A 15099-nucleotide genomic window follows, 5' to 3' on the forward strand; every position below is an offset into this window, starting at 1 on the left:
CAAAGAAAACATCCAAGTATATAATACAGGAAAATCCACATCTTTTAAGAGGAGTATGTTTTTCTGTCCATGTGTTTTAAAATCGTCCTGCAGGGTGTGTAGTAGTCACTGACAGAGTGCGTAGGCTGTTGTGCTCATGCACCCGCATCGCATGAAATGCAAGAAACTGTCTTCAGACACTTCAAGCAAATTACATATGCTTTTGTATTAAGCAGTTTAAAGGTCAAATAGCCATCAGAGGTCCTTAAATACAGTGGAGACTCAGATGTATATTAAAGCCAGCTCTTTTATCCCAGTTGCCTACCAAAAGGAAGGAGGAGGTTCTTGCTCACTTTGACTTGCCATCCACCACACTTCATCACCACTAACTGCTGCTTTACACAATCAGCCAATTTAAGGTGTAGGCAAATAAAGCGTAAATGTCCTGAACAGAAATATTGTTCCGGAATAAACTGCTAATATATTTTTTTTGTCTTGTAGGGTGTTTAGACAATTGAAGTGTAGGTACCATGGCAAAACATACTGTACTCAATGACTGACCTGATGTTCCAGATGCTGCCACATATTTTGCTGGAAGTTGGTTTCCTGTTATTTGATAGAATGCTTTTTCAACTTTGCATTGCAGGTCCTGGGCTAGCAATCAGAGTGATTTGTGCTGAAGAACCTTATGTGTGCAAAGACTTTCCTGAAACAAACAACATTTTGAAAATAGTTGCAGATTTTTCTGCAAGTGTTAAGAAGGTAACAAAATTGATAAATTCTAACATGCGTAAAAGTAATATGACCATTCTGTAGTGGCCTGCAATGAGGCTTCAGCTGCTAAAAGTTTAAAACTACTTGGGCTCTTTAAGGAATAATTCATCCCAGTGCAATTCACTTGAAGCCACTCACTATAGTACAGTAGAGTTTTTATCACCATGACTGATGCAGGTGTTGAATGTTTTCTGGATGGTGGAAGCTTACAGACCTTTCAAATAGTAAATAAATTTTGTTTGTTAAACTTTGCACAGATGAGATTTCTGGAGGTGCTGCAAATCATTTAGTATCAGAAAAAGGTTTTTCCCTCCCTGAAATAATTGTAACATTTTAGGTTTGCAGCCTTAGCAGTCCCTGAATGTCTGAATGAAAGTGCAGGAGTGAGGAACAGATGTCCTGAACAAAAACCTGAAGTTTTTAATTGGTGATGTTTCAGTTCTCAGTCTTTTAACTGTTACAGCCTTTGTGATAATTGTAAACTTACCTGAACTAAACTACAGGGGGGCTGAAAAGTTCTTGGCAGAGGTCTGTTCTAAGGTGTAAGTTCAGAGCAACTTCCAAAACTTTTACAAGTATTGAAGGTCGAGGATTTACATGTGCTTTTCATTTAAAACATATTGTAGTGTAGCATAACAGGATATTGCTTTGTTGTCTATGAAACAGACAAAAAAAGAAAAATACAGTTCTGTGAATGAGAGAATGAGCATAGGAAAAAAACTTCACTTACTGTCTTAGAGAGCTTTAGCTTTAAATACATACAGTCTAATCAAATACAATTGGTTTTGCCAAAATTTAGTTGTTAAATGAAGGGTGTGTTTTAAATAGTTCCCAAGGGATAAATGTAGACTAAAATTAAGCAAACAGCTACTTAAATAACTATTTTGTTTGCACTGCATAAGTTCTGTTTGAGTGTTTGGGGACTTCACTTAAAATGTATTTTTCTGCATCATTGCACAGCCGCATACTTTGCTGCAAAGGGTCAAAGCATGTACAACCGAAGAAGACCAGGAGAAACTGATGCAGATTACAAGCCTACATTCACTGAATGCCTTCTTGTTACCAATCAAAACTGTGGGGGTGCAGGTAAATGGGTTCATTTGAGGGATGTTCTGAAGGCTGCTTCTGCTTTCTGTCCCTATGTTCTGGTTGCCTTACACGAATCTTTCCATTCTGAATATTTCTTTTTATATGCTCTTGTTAGCTCATGAGAGGTCTGTCATCTTACTCTTTTTCTCATTCACCTGGTGTCTCTCACCATATTGACTGCACCAGTTTAGTGTCTGCTAAGTGCTGGCACAAAATACGGTCCTGTAGCCTACAGGGTGAAAGGGAACCTATTTTGGCAGAAAAGCTCACATTCAGTTATTCTTTTTAATTTATAGGGTGACTGCCGTTCATATAGCTATGTCTGTGGGATCTCTAGTAAAGATGCTCCACACTGGGAGTCTCTTATGTTTCTTGCCAGGCTTATACCACGCATGTGCCACAACATAAACAGGTAAGTATTTTGAATTATCTTTGCTTCTAATGTATGGAAGTTTAGCATGCACAAACATTCTCCTGTTTAAACTATTTTTTTTGTGTGCTGGGCAGGTTTATTATGCGGAGGTTACAAATAGATAAAAAGTCAAAGCACAGGCTATTGATTTTTTTTTTTTTTTTTTTTTCAAGCTTGCAAGTCCAGAAATAAACTAATCTTCTAATTTTCTTTAAGCACTTGATTAGACAACATCCAGTGTAACTTAGGCAAAATCTTTTTTGAAGGATTCCAATACTGCTGATAAATCCGGATGTCGTGCAGTATTTTTTCTTGCTTTGTGTCCAAAAGGATTTATGTGGGACTGTCAGTTCTAATGGCACATAGGTGAGATCCAAAGCTGGGTTTAATACTAATTGAGCTCTCTTATGAATATACATTTTCTAGCTACTTGATTCCATAACTTTTCTAGCAGGTGAAGTTGCTTAGATATTAAATCAGTTCTAGAGAATGCTTATTCTCCTTGCCTGGCTGTAGGCTGTTCAACAAAACTGCTTGTAATTGCTTATAGCAAAACTTAACTTTGTCACGTAAGTGGCATCTGAAGAGTGTCACGTGATATTATTAAAGGTGAGATCCTGAATTGCAAGATACTTCTTTAAATGCAGGGCAAACCAAAGAAGGCATAAAATCAGGACTGTGTATCCTGGATTTGCAGCATTGCTGTATTCTTTAAGCTCTTTTGGATTTAATACTATGGTTCTGAATATACTACATCTCTGGGAGTTCTGCTGTACCAGGGTATGTGTTCGGAGTCTTTCACTGCTGTTCATAGGGATGCTGAAACCAGCAGTGTGAGGAGAGCACTGAAGTAGTTAGTCCTCTGCCCAACTATGCTTGCAGATTTTATATTGCAAACAAATACATAGAATGTAAAGCTTGCATGTTTTTCTGCTTTGGATTTTAGATGAGTATTCTTGGTTTGTATCTGCAAACTCAACTTGTGTGAATACGTCATAGTAAATCCTTGTATGAGGCCAGTCAGACAGTATCATACTTTGTTTTTTTGTTCTGCAACATATAAACCACAGTGAATGAGATAAGGAATAAAGCTGATGTGACTGGTTTGAATTTAGGAGATTTTTTATTACAGATACAGTTATGTAGATTGCAGTGTTAGTGCCCTGTGTTGAAAACACACCTATTGATTAACAACAAGGTTTACTTTTTTTTTTGGTTTCCTATCAGGAGGGAAGATAGACATTGTAAACACTTATTACATAGCTTTCTTGTAATAATCTTAACTTTTACTGACATCAAAGTAAAATTGAAAAAATGTGCTTTGTGTTACCGCTGAGTTTGTATATCTGTATTTTGAGAGGAGTATTCCCTGAAGTAATATTTGGGCTATTGATAGTCTCTAGCAAGCCAAAATAAATTAATATGCCTGACTTCCAAAGCTACCATGCATGGTATATAAAGCTCTCCTTAGTAACTAAGGAGCAAAATCAAGTATTACGCCTTTTTTCCCTAGCTTTATTTTCTCACAGCAATACTAAAGATGCCATCTTTAGGCAGTCTGGTATTTTATGTATGCAAAATGTGGGGGGGGGTTTTGTTGTTGTTTGGTGTGGTTTGGGGTATTTTATTTTTATTTTTTTCCTCCCCCTACCATCCTGGTATCCTGTTTACTTTCCAGAGTTGTGTATGTGTTCGGACCACCAGTCAAAGAACCTCCTACAGATGTCACCCCCACTTTCCTGACAACGGGAGTCCTCAGCACTTTACGACAAGCTGATTTTGAGGCTCACACTATTCTCAGGGAGTCTGGTAGGTACTTCGCCTTATCCCATGGATTAGATTGTTGTTTCAAGATCCCTGCAAATCTAACTAGGTATAGTTATAGTGGTACTGCCAGAATTTACAAGCTTCTCAAGTATCTCAAAAGAAGTAATAAATTAATGGGATGACAGGCAAGAGCCTTTTCTGACAGTTGTAGAACCTGATAGCTGAGTGGCAGGAATACAGGAATTGCTAGCCTTTCTGCTAGCAGAACTAATTTTCAGGGATTGGGGGGATGGAGGCTTGCTTCTGAGACATCATGAAGTGCTGAAGTACAGTGTTTCACTGCAGTTCAAGCTTCTGTAAAAACTACAGTTAGCTGACTGAACAGCTTTATTACTGCACTTTGATCTCAGTTATCAGTATTTACCTGAAGTAAAAAAATTGTGTAAAGGAATTTGACATAGTTTCTAAATCATGTTTTCATCGGTTTGGGTGTCCTTTTTCTTTTGGTTGTTTGGTTGGTTTGGATTTTTCTTTCTTTTTTGTGGAAAGGAAGAAGCCCGAATACCAAGTTTTTTATGGTGTTGTTCACTGCCTGTGGTGGTTTCATATTTCTTAGAGTAGAAGCTGTATTTGTAAAGCCAGCCACTTGAGGCTTCAAGGCAGTAATATTTCAAGTCCTTAACATCTAGGGAGCATTCAGTATCCTGTGATAAGGTACACGGGCAGAGTCTGAGAATATCATAGTTCCAAGGTTCAGGATTCAGTTGTTTGGGTTTTTTTGTTTGTTGGTTTGTTTGTTGTTTTTTTTTCTGTGGGTGTTGTTTTGTTGTTTTTTTTTTTCAGGGGGGATTTGGGGTTGTTTCTTGTGGGTTTGGGTTTTTTTTGGTTGTGGTTGTTTTTTTTTTCATTTTTTTCCTATTATGAAGTCACAAAGAGTATCTTTTTGAAAATACATTTGGATTGCAAGGCAGTCTTAACAAAATTCGTATAGAATTAGCCTCAAGAGGCTGAGGATAACACTGTCAATTGTGTTTGTAAAACTGTAGATGTGTCTTGCTAACTTTTGATGACACTTGGTTTTGTGTGAGTGAATTACTCCCAAAAATAAGATGTGTCATTTAGTGAAAAAGACTGCTTGTACCAACAGCTCAGGCCGGTGCTAGCAGAGGGTGAGAAGCCTGTCAGTGTTAGACTGGTTCTGCAGGCTGCCACACATCTAAATCTCAGACTTCCAGATCATTTAAACAGTGAAATTAGGGTTTTCTTCTGAAGGAGGTTTAGGAAAAAAAAAAAGTGAGAGATGACTGTCTGGAGTTACCTTCAGCTACCAGCAACAGGGATATTCAGGAGCTTTCTCTTAAATATGTCAAAAGATGCAGAAATACTTGTGAATGGGTTTTATTTTATTGGGCTTGGTACAGGGGTAGATAAACCCCATGGTATGTTATTCGGGAAAGAAAGTAGATCTTAAATTGTATTCACAGTGAATTATGGGGATAACAGAGGCTATCTGGGTTTTGTTGTTTTTTTTGTTTTTTTTTAATACATGCCTGCAAAGACATTTCAAGTGGCAACTTGTGTAGTTCTGGTGTATGCACCCTGAGTGTGATCATCTGGGGTGTGGTAGCAGGAGCAACGAGATCACAGAAGATGCAAATGTAGCACCTGGTACATATTTCTAAGTACATGTGGGAAATTCTGAGAAACTTCTATCACGCTTGAGTCTTTAAGCCAAACTAATGCACTTTATATTACTGTTTCCTGAAGGTTACGCCGGAAAAATTAGCCAGATGCCGATAATACTGACACCATTGCATTTTGATCGGGACCCCCTACAGAAACAGCCTTCCTGTCAAAGATCTGTGGTCATTCGAACTTTTATTACAAGTGATTTTATGACTGGTATTGCAGCAACTCCTGGTAATGAGGTTCCAGAAGAGGTAATACAGGTTTTCAAGCTTCTTTTCGACATGAGCTAGTGTTACAGATGCCTCGCTTTTAATTCCCTCTATCTTCATTGCTTGCCTTGACTTTGATTTTGTTGTGCTCTTTCTGTCTCTTTCGTTGTATTCATTTGGATGAATATGCTGGTATTTTGGGAAAAAACTATAACAAAACGAGAAGCTGGCAGATGGGTATGACAAACTTAAAGGCTATCCAGTAGAGTTGAGCCAAAAATACCATTAATTAAAAAAGGAAAAATACCACAACCATTCCTGGGGTTTTGAAATCAGTATTTTGCATTAGTAATTGTAAATGTCCTGACATACAGAATTGACCTTGATTACACTTCTGATTTTACTAAAACCTGCTGTTTAACATCTCGATGTGTGCTGTTTCTGTTTAGGTCACTAAGAGGATGTAGGAGTCAAGTGCAGGCATATTTTTCTAGAAAACTTTATGTATGTCCAATTTCAAGTACTTTGTCTCTCTGGGAATGCAGTGTAGATGAACAGGATTGACTTTTTTTAAAACACACTTTAAAAGCATATAGGTATTTCTTAGTAATTACATATTACTGAAGGCTTCTACTGTAGGGCAACCTATTCATTTAAAAAGAAATGTTTCAAGGTTAAGCTGCAACGTAAACTATTCCATTATATAAAATGGGGATTCATTTGAGCTTGAATTTTGTGTTTAAAAACAAACAAAATAACCAAATACCACAAACCCAGACCCAAATGACTCCCACCCCCAGTCTTCAGAGTGTAAAGTGGTCACTTTAAGACTCGGTAATAATGTGATGACAAAATAGTAGAGGTTGTGGAAAACATGGGGAAACTAATCATATCTGATTTTAAAATTTCCTATGTTTTTCCATGGAGAGCAATGCATGGTTTAATTTATGCTTTCACTATAAAACAGCACATCATGTAAGTGGCATTGTTGTGAACTGCGGGATACTTAAGGAAGCTGAACTTCTAAGCAAGTTCTCGTCTAGAATACTTTTGTGAACATGAATTGATTGTGAAATCTGGGGGATGATGCTCAATGGAAACTTTCCGTTGGACGTCTCTTTCTGTTTGTTATTGGTTAATTTTTTTGGTGTGTGTGGATTTTGGTTTTGGTGGGTTTTTTTATCTTTAAAGCTCCCTTTTTTGTTTCGAAAGGGGTTTTACTCTGGCTCTTGCTTTGTAGTTGATGGTGGCTCAGCTGGAGATGGTCTGAGAAAAGTCTGAAAGTGAGTGGTAGGAACACATAACATGTTCCTGCTGAACTGTACAGAAACAGTGAAATAGAAAAGCCGAAGAGCTGCTACCTTACAGAATCATAGAATAATTAGGGTTGGAAAGGACCTTAAGATCATCTAGTTCTAACCCCTCTGCCATGGGCAGGGACACCTCATGCTAAATCATATCACCCAAGGCCTCGTCCAGCCTGGTCTTGAACACTGCCAGGGATGGAGCATTCGCAACCTCCCTGGGCAACCCATTCCAGTGCCTCACCACCCTAACAGGAAAGAATTTCCTCCTTATATCCAGTCTAAACCTCCCCTGTTTAAGTTTTAACCCATTACCCCTTGTCCTGTCACTACAGTCCCTAATGAAGAGTCCCTCCCCAGCATCCCTATAGGCCCCCTTCAGATACTGGAAGGCTGCTATGAGGTCTCCACGCAGCCTTCTCTTCTCCAGCCTGAACAGCCCCAACTTCCTCAGCCTGTCTTCATACGGGAGGTGCTCCAGTCCCCTGATCATCCTCATGGCCCTCCTCTGGCCTTGTTCCAACAGTTCCATGTCCTTTTTATGTTGAGGACACCAGAACTGCACACAATACTCCAAGTGAGGTCTCACAAGAGCAGAGTAGAGGGGCAGGATCACCTCCTTCGACCTGCTGGTCACGCTCCTTTTGATGCAACCCAGGATACGGTTGGCTTTCTGGGCTGCAAGCACACACTGAAGCCGGCTCATGTTCATTTTCTCATCGACCAGCACCCCCAAGTCGTTCTCTGCAGGGCTGCTCTGAATCTCTTCTCTGCCCAACCTGTAGCTGTGCCTGGGATTGCTCCGACCCAGGTGTAGGACCTTGCACTTGGCATGGTTAAACTTCATGACGTTGGCATCAGCCCACCTCACAAGCGTGTCAAGGTCCCTCTGGATGGCATTCCTTCCCTCCAGGGTATCAACCGAACCACACAGCTTGGTGTCATCGGCAAACTTGCTGAGGGCGCACTCAATCCCGCTGTCCATGTCAGCAACAAAGATGTTGAACAAGACCGGTCCCAACACCGATCCCTGAGGGACACCACTCGTTACTGGTCTCCAGCTGGACATTGAGCCACTGACCACAACTCTTTGTGTGTGGCCATCCAGCCAGTTCTTTATCCACCGAGTGGTCCATCCATCAAATTGATGTCTCTCCAATTTAGAGACAAGGATGTCGTGTGGGACAATGTTGAACGCTTTGCACAAGTCCATGTAGATGACATCAACTGCTCTACCCCTGTCCATCAGTTCTGTAGCCCCATCATAGAAGGCCACCAAATTGGTCAGGCAGGATTCCCCCTAGTGAAGCCATGCTGGCTGTCACCCAGCACCTTGTTGTTTTTCATGTGCCTTAGCATGCCTTCCAGGAGAATCTGCTCCAAGATTTTGCCAGGCACAGAGGTGAGACTGGCTGGTCTGTAATTCCCCGGGTCATCCATTTTCCCCTTCTTGAAAATGGGGGTTATATTTCCCTTTTTCCAGTCGTTGGGAACTTCACCTGACTGCCATGATTTTTCAAATATGATGGACAGTGGCTTTGCAGCTTCATTTCCCAGCTCCTTCAGGACCTGTGGATGGATCTCATCAGGACCCATGGACTTGTGCATGTTCAGGTTTTTAAGATGGTCTCGAGCCAGTTCCTCTTCTACAGTGGGCGCAAGGTCTTCGTTCTCACAGTCCCTGCATCTGCCTTCCAAGGCTTGGGTGGTTTGGTCAGAGCCTTTGCCAGTGAAGGCCAAGGCAAAGAAGTCATTCAGAACCTCAGCCTTCTCCAAATCCTGTGTAGCCAGTTCTCCTGAGAGCTTCCTGAGGGGGCCTACATTCTCCCTAGTCTGTTTTTTATTTGCCAGTCCTTGCTTCCACTTATTATAAGCCTCTTTTTTCATTTGAATTTTCCTCAGGAGCTCCTTATCCATCCCAGGAGGTCTCCTGGCCCTCCTGCTTCACTTCCTTCTAGTTGGGATGCAACACTCCTGAGGGAAATGTATTGTGTATTTCCCTTGTGGAAGTGTATGTGTGTGTTTCCCTTGAGGGAAGTGTATTGTGATCGATACCCTGGTTTATTATCAGTGCCAAAAAATGGCATGTTCCAAATAAAACTGCAGATATGAAGCTAGAGGGTTTGTTGATTTTGTTAATAGGTAGTAATATGCTAATATCTACATGTTCTTTCTCTCTTGTGTATGACAGAATTAGCATGAACAAAGTTTTCCATTTTTAAGCTTTCTCCAGTAGTTTTCATCAAGTCTGCTTTACATACTTCTGATTTATTTTTCTTCTCCACAATAGGTTGTGTTAAAAATGGTGGCAGAGATTAAGAAGATTCCTGGCATTTCTCGAGTGATGTATGACTTGACATCAAAGCCACCAGGAACCACAGAGTGGGAGTAATTAACTTTTTTTCTATTGAAGTACTGTGTGCAGTCTAAGTCATATCAGAAACCATTCCCAGTGTTGACATGCAGTACTGTGAAAGAGTGACTGGAGCTGCTACATCACATCAGATTCCTCTCCAGGAGCATAAACCTGCGGTTAAGATCTGGGGATAGTAACTAAGTGGGGCTGAGGATTTGTACGGGTAAATAATCATGGCAGCATTGCTGGTGCGCAGACAGATTCCTATTGCTTTTGCCTTTGTCTTACCAATTCTTTCTGTTTTCACGTGTTTTATTGTTAACTGTCATTTCAATGTCTCTGTTTTTGTACACTCTATAAAAAGACAGTTTATTTACTTCTACCAAAAGCATTGTTACAGCCTAAAAAATGTAAAATGAATTCCATGTGACCAACTGCTTTTGAACGGATTTATTATAAATAAATATTTTGCCAAATGGAGTAGTGGGTACTGTTGAGTTGTGGAATTACTGTGTATCTGTTGTGTACCGTTAAGGTTATTCTGTATTGTTTGACATATTAGCCCATGGCAATAATGTTGAGCTCCAAAAGGGCAATGCTAAAATATGAAATTACCTCTGTCTGTCTTTCTGTACTCACTCCCTCTTGCATTGTTCAGTAGGTGTGTGTGTTGGTAACAAACACACCAGCTAATCTTTAGTATACACTTACTGCATGTATGCATATGTCAAATTCCAGACAGTGAAGTATCTTTATGTGCTTCTGAGGACTCTGATGGAAGTATAAAAAACGGGAGTGTGGTTTGGAAAGCAGTTGCACCAGAGCTCCTGGATCTGCGAGTCCTGTTTCTGTCCCCTGACACTTGCACTACAGTCCCTTTGCAGCCTGCTGCCAATGTGCTTTCCATATACTTGATTAGTTTATTTTCTATGCATTTGCTTTTACAGGAATTTTCTTTTTGTATGTATTGTACTTAGCTTGACCTCTAACCTCATTGTAGTTATTAGTGTGGGGTTGTGGTATCAGGGGTGATTTGCCCAGTCTGCATAGATCCTTTCTGTCATTCGTATTCTGCATTTATATAGTTAAGTAAGCAATAATTTGAGAGATGGTTGCTTTGAACACCTTTGCTTTTCTGATGTATTGAGGCAAAGCTATTCCTTCGACCTGAGAATTTTGAGCATGTCTACGATTGCTGAAAGTGACAGTTAAATTTTGACCTGAGCAGCTTGCTGGGTACTTCTGCCGGTGGAGCCATAACTGTGTACCCAGGCTCATCCCTCTAGCCATGTTTATTTTATTTTTTTTAATTTAAGCAATTGCATTTCATTTGGCTCAAGATTACCCTACTATTTTAGGGTAAAATACTTGTTTTAAACTGTTCAATAACATGGAGTATTTCATGGCTGTAGCTACTTATATTTCCACTTGCATAAATTTGTGAACTGGAATAATGGTTGAAAGTGTTTGTTCTGTATTCTTTTGCACACATTTTCCTGTCGTTCTAACATTTGCTGCCTACATGTTATGGAAATCTGGTTTAATTTCTGCTTGTAGGAACTGGCTAACTTGTGTAAATTTATTCTTTCATCTGTGTCAGAGTGGTGCTTTTTCGCTTGGGGGAGGAGATGGTGTGTGACAGCCCTCTGCTCTTTGAAACCCTTTGGGGCCACAGGCATGCAGGAGAGCAGCAGACCAGCGGCCAGGATGATTTGGAGTTGGAGACACTGCCCCCCCTCCAGAACACTGCTCCTGTGTTCTGACATGTTTTGTAGCTTGGAAAATTGATCAATATCTCAGCTGCCCCCTGTATAAAATGGGGGTAGTAATTCTCACCCACATGTCTCGTAACCCCTTTGAGCCCTTTGGATGAGCTTTTGTGATGTAAGTGAAGTATTACCAATACAAATGTTCTTTTATTACTGGATTGTGAGCTGTAAGAGCTGTTGGTCAGAAATTCTGTATGTCTGTGTTTGCCATGGCAGAATCTGTTATAGCATGGGTTCTGTTGCAAACGTATTTTCTTTGTAGCTCATCTCAGAAGCAAGCTCCCTAATGAAATTATGGCCGTGAGGTACGTTTTAACTTTTTATCATAAAAAGCTGAGGGTGGTTGCTTTCATTACTGTGTTCATATCTCAGATGTAAATGGTGCAATGACAAGAAATGCATCTTCTTGGTGTGATGCAGAAGTCTTTCAGCCTTTTAATGCTATGGCAGTTGTTGCTTATTGTAAGTAGGCTTTCTCTTGCTCCTGCTGCCAGTTTATGTTGCCTTGACAGCAAACAGACGAAGCAGAAGGAATTACTAAGGAGTAATGCAAAGGATATAGAGCACCTCTTAAACCCTTCTTAGTTTTGACTGAGAGTTGGTCTCTGTGTAAATAACTCTGCAGTGTGTAGTCACATAGTAATGATGTAACTCACAAGAAAAGTTGTGTGGCAATTGGTGATGCCCATTGGGTTGGGGGTTGCAGTATCTGTTCTACCTGTTGGACACAAACTTGCAGCACACCTGAGCAGAAACCTTATTCATGGCATGTTGCACACTTGGAAGTCCTTCTTGGAGTTGCATCTTGACTATAGGCGTGATTTATGCCAGTATGCTATGTGTATACTGAAGTTTGACATACATGTTTACCATTTTTTAATCATCTGGGTTGCTTTCATGTCTGTAATGAAATGGAGCTTAACAGCAACTCCTGTGCTCTTTAAGAGCATACTTTGGTTTGGGTTGTTTTTTGTTGGGTTTTGCTTCCACACTCCACCCCCCCCACCCCCCTAAAAGTTGAATATTGAAAATTTTAGACATTGCACTATAATCAAAATGTCTTATCAAAATTAAATTTGTGATCTTTAGCTCTTTTCTCCCTGTTTGACACCTATGCCATGCATTGTAGATGTGGTGGGTTGTTCTTCGGAAGGTTGGTGTTATCATCCCAGCGGTTTTTGAGTGTTTTTATGGAATCCATGTGTATTGGACAGCCAGAAGTGGAGAGAAACATAATACTCTGTTCACATTTCTTAAAAAAATACATTTAGCACCTAGTTTACAAACTAATAACTGTAGCTGCCCTGTACAATTGTTCACCTTCAGTAAAAGATGTCAGCAGTTAGAGGAATTTGTATTGGGGGCGTTCCCCATCATTCTCAATTTTTAACATTTTTCTGCTTGTGAAATGATAAAGTACTGTGAGCCTTAATTTTTATCCACAAATAAAAGTATTATGTTTGAACATTGGTGTGACTTATTTTTTTAGGGCTTACATGTAGAAACTACATTGTAAATGGAACTGTCCATTTTTGGTCGGTAAAGCTGATTTGTGGCAGTCGTGTGTTCTGGCTACACACTGTCCTGTGGTAAGGAGATGTCCCTGCCAGGGCATGGCTGCCTGTTCAGTGTCACAGCGTGGCACACCCTCCTGCAGGGTACCAGGGTTCTGCTGTGGCAATTTCCTCATGCATGATTTTGTACTGTGATGCACTATGGAAAACATAACCTCTTCCTAAAACTGTGTATGGAAACTGTCCCAGGGCTCTGTTTTAGCAGCCCAGATAATTAACTGGATGTGGTGATGCCCACAGACTTTAACAGGCTGCTCTGTTCCTCAGGGTGCCATGTCCCAGCGGAAAACCCCTCCAGCACCTCATGGCAACGTGGCAGACCTCTGCTTGCTGGTGTTTGGTTTTTTTAGTGTCACAATCACAAGACCACATGCAAATTTTCCCTCTAAAAAGTAAAAGGTGGCTGAGATTATAATTAAGAACAAAACCTTCTGTAGTCATAAGGAGTTGCCGTCATCTGCAGGACAGAGCATGAGTGGGCAGGAGTCATTTATCTTGCTTAAAGGTCCTTTCTTGCAGTGCACAAGCTACACTCTGTAATCAAAGTAAACAGATTTTTGGTGTAGATGGTTTGGCCTTGAGCTCCTTGGTGGTTCTGGCTCCATGGACCATGCTGGTGGCTCAGGGGTGCTATGGGAGTGGGGTTTGATTGAGCCACTGTTTATGACCTGCTTCCTAGTCTGTGATGTGAATAAATGCATATTCCCCCAAAGAGTGCAACAGCAAGTTGCTCTCATCCAGGTTCCCCGGCAGCATTTCTGAGGAGCTGCACTGCTGCCAGCAGCCCTCTCCTCCATCTCTGGTTGGGACTTGGCAGATGGAGCTGCAGCAGTCACCCCATGCTTTGGACCCATATGGCTGACAGAGACTGCAGGGCTTTGCTTTTTTGGAGGGATTGTGTTCCTGGAGGGAGTCTTCGAGGCAAATATCTCATTTTACATGTTTTTCTTCTATAGCTTAGTAGTGATGGAGACACCAGGTCAAAACCCTCTGTGTGCAGTTTCCAGCCTTTCAGAAGAGCATTAAGCGATTTCTCAGAGAAGGGAGGGAAAGATCCCAGGTAAGTCTTAAGCACCACTTCTGAGCATCGCTCTGAAGCACTCTGGGACTTGGGGATGCAGCTAGGGTGGTTTTGAGCAAGGTGACTGCTGTGCAGTCATACTTGTTGGGTATTCCAGGGCTCTGGGTGGCAGGGACCATGGAGGCACCCAGTTCCCACCATCAGTGCTATCATGTATCCTGCTGGCCCTGGGTGCACCCAGGGAACATGGAGGTGCTCAGGGTCCATGTTACAGGAACAAACAATTCATTGGGCACAACCCCTTGCAGTGTGAAAGCAGATGGAAAAGAACAGTTGCAGAAATGAAGCCAGAATGTTTTTCACACAACTAATTTTCTACAAAAGCTTTTTCTGAAATTTCACAGAATGAAAGGAATGCTTAAATTCGTTTTCTAGTGATGTTGTATCAGTTAAGTTACTTTAAACAGCAGGGCACCTATTTCTGGGGCTGCTGTTCTTGACTAGAGCTACCTGTATTTAAAGGAATCCTTATTTTATTTTTTTATGTCTCTTGTTTCACCTTAGTCCTGTAATGACCTTTCTAATAGAACAAAATGTTTCTATCTTAGAACATTTCTACTGCATTTTACAGTGAACACTGCTTCAAAGTGAGGTTTATAACTTTGAACTTGAGGTTGGTCCAGTTGCTGTGTGGTGCTGGCTGCAGCTTGACTGTCAGGCATCGCCTGGAGGGGGGCTGAATGTCAGGCATCACCTGGAGGGGAACTAGGGCTCCCAGCCGCTCAGGTGTGCTGCCACTGTTCCACACTGCTTGCTGTGAGGCTGCTCCCTTTCTGGCTTATTTCCTTGGGGAATTAGAAGCAGACTGCAAAGAGACTCTTGTACAATGATGTAATAGCTGTTTGCAAGTGACTTTAATAAGATTCAGGCCATCAACCCACTTGGTTAACACACATAAGAAAGCCATATGTAAAGCAGTAAAGCAAGATCATGAAACACAGTGTCCCATCTAGACCATTTCCACATCTCTACTTAAAGATCAGCTCAAGAGTCCCTCATGACTCTTCCTTCTAAAGTTTAATTTGCCATTGAATTTATTGCATCTCATCACAGACAAGAATTTGAGATGAAGTGCTCTCACTGTCCCAAGGGTAAC

General features: G+C 41.0%; 1 protein-coding gene across 1 annotated transcript in view; it reads left to right on the forward strand.

Moving 5' to 3' along the window:
* Window positions 1-12813, forward strand: part of GMPS (guanine monophosphate synthase) — a 32098-nt gene extending 19285 nt beyond the window's left edge. Inside the window, exons 11-16 of the mRNA XM_062603217.1 lie at window positions 626-741; window positions 1714-1839; window positions 2139-2254; window positions 3933-4063; window positions 5789-5961; window positions 9514-12813. Of these exons, the coding sequence (XP_062459201.1) occupies window positions 626-741; window positions 1714-1839; window positions 2139-2254; window positions 3933-4063; window positions 5789-5961; window positions 9514-9615 (764 nt within the window). The 3' untranslated portion in view covers window positions 9616-12813. The remainder of the gene's footprint in view (window positions 1-625; window positions 742-1713; window positions 1840-2138; window positions 2255-3932; window positions 4064-5788; window positions 5962-9513) is intronic.
* The last annotated feature ends 2286 nt before the right edge of the window (window positions 12814-15099 follow it).

Source organism: Pezoporus occidentalis, unplaced genomic scaffold (genome assembly GCF_034315485.1).
Source record: "Pezoporus occidentalis ecotype Australia unplaced genomic scaffold, CSIRO_AGI_Poc_V1 ctg8, whole genome shotgun sequence".
NCBI classification, from domain to species: domain Eukaryota; kingdom Metazoa; phylum Chordata; class Aves; order Psittaciformes; family Psittacidae; genus Pezoporus; species Pezoporus occidentalis.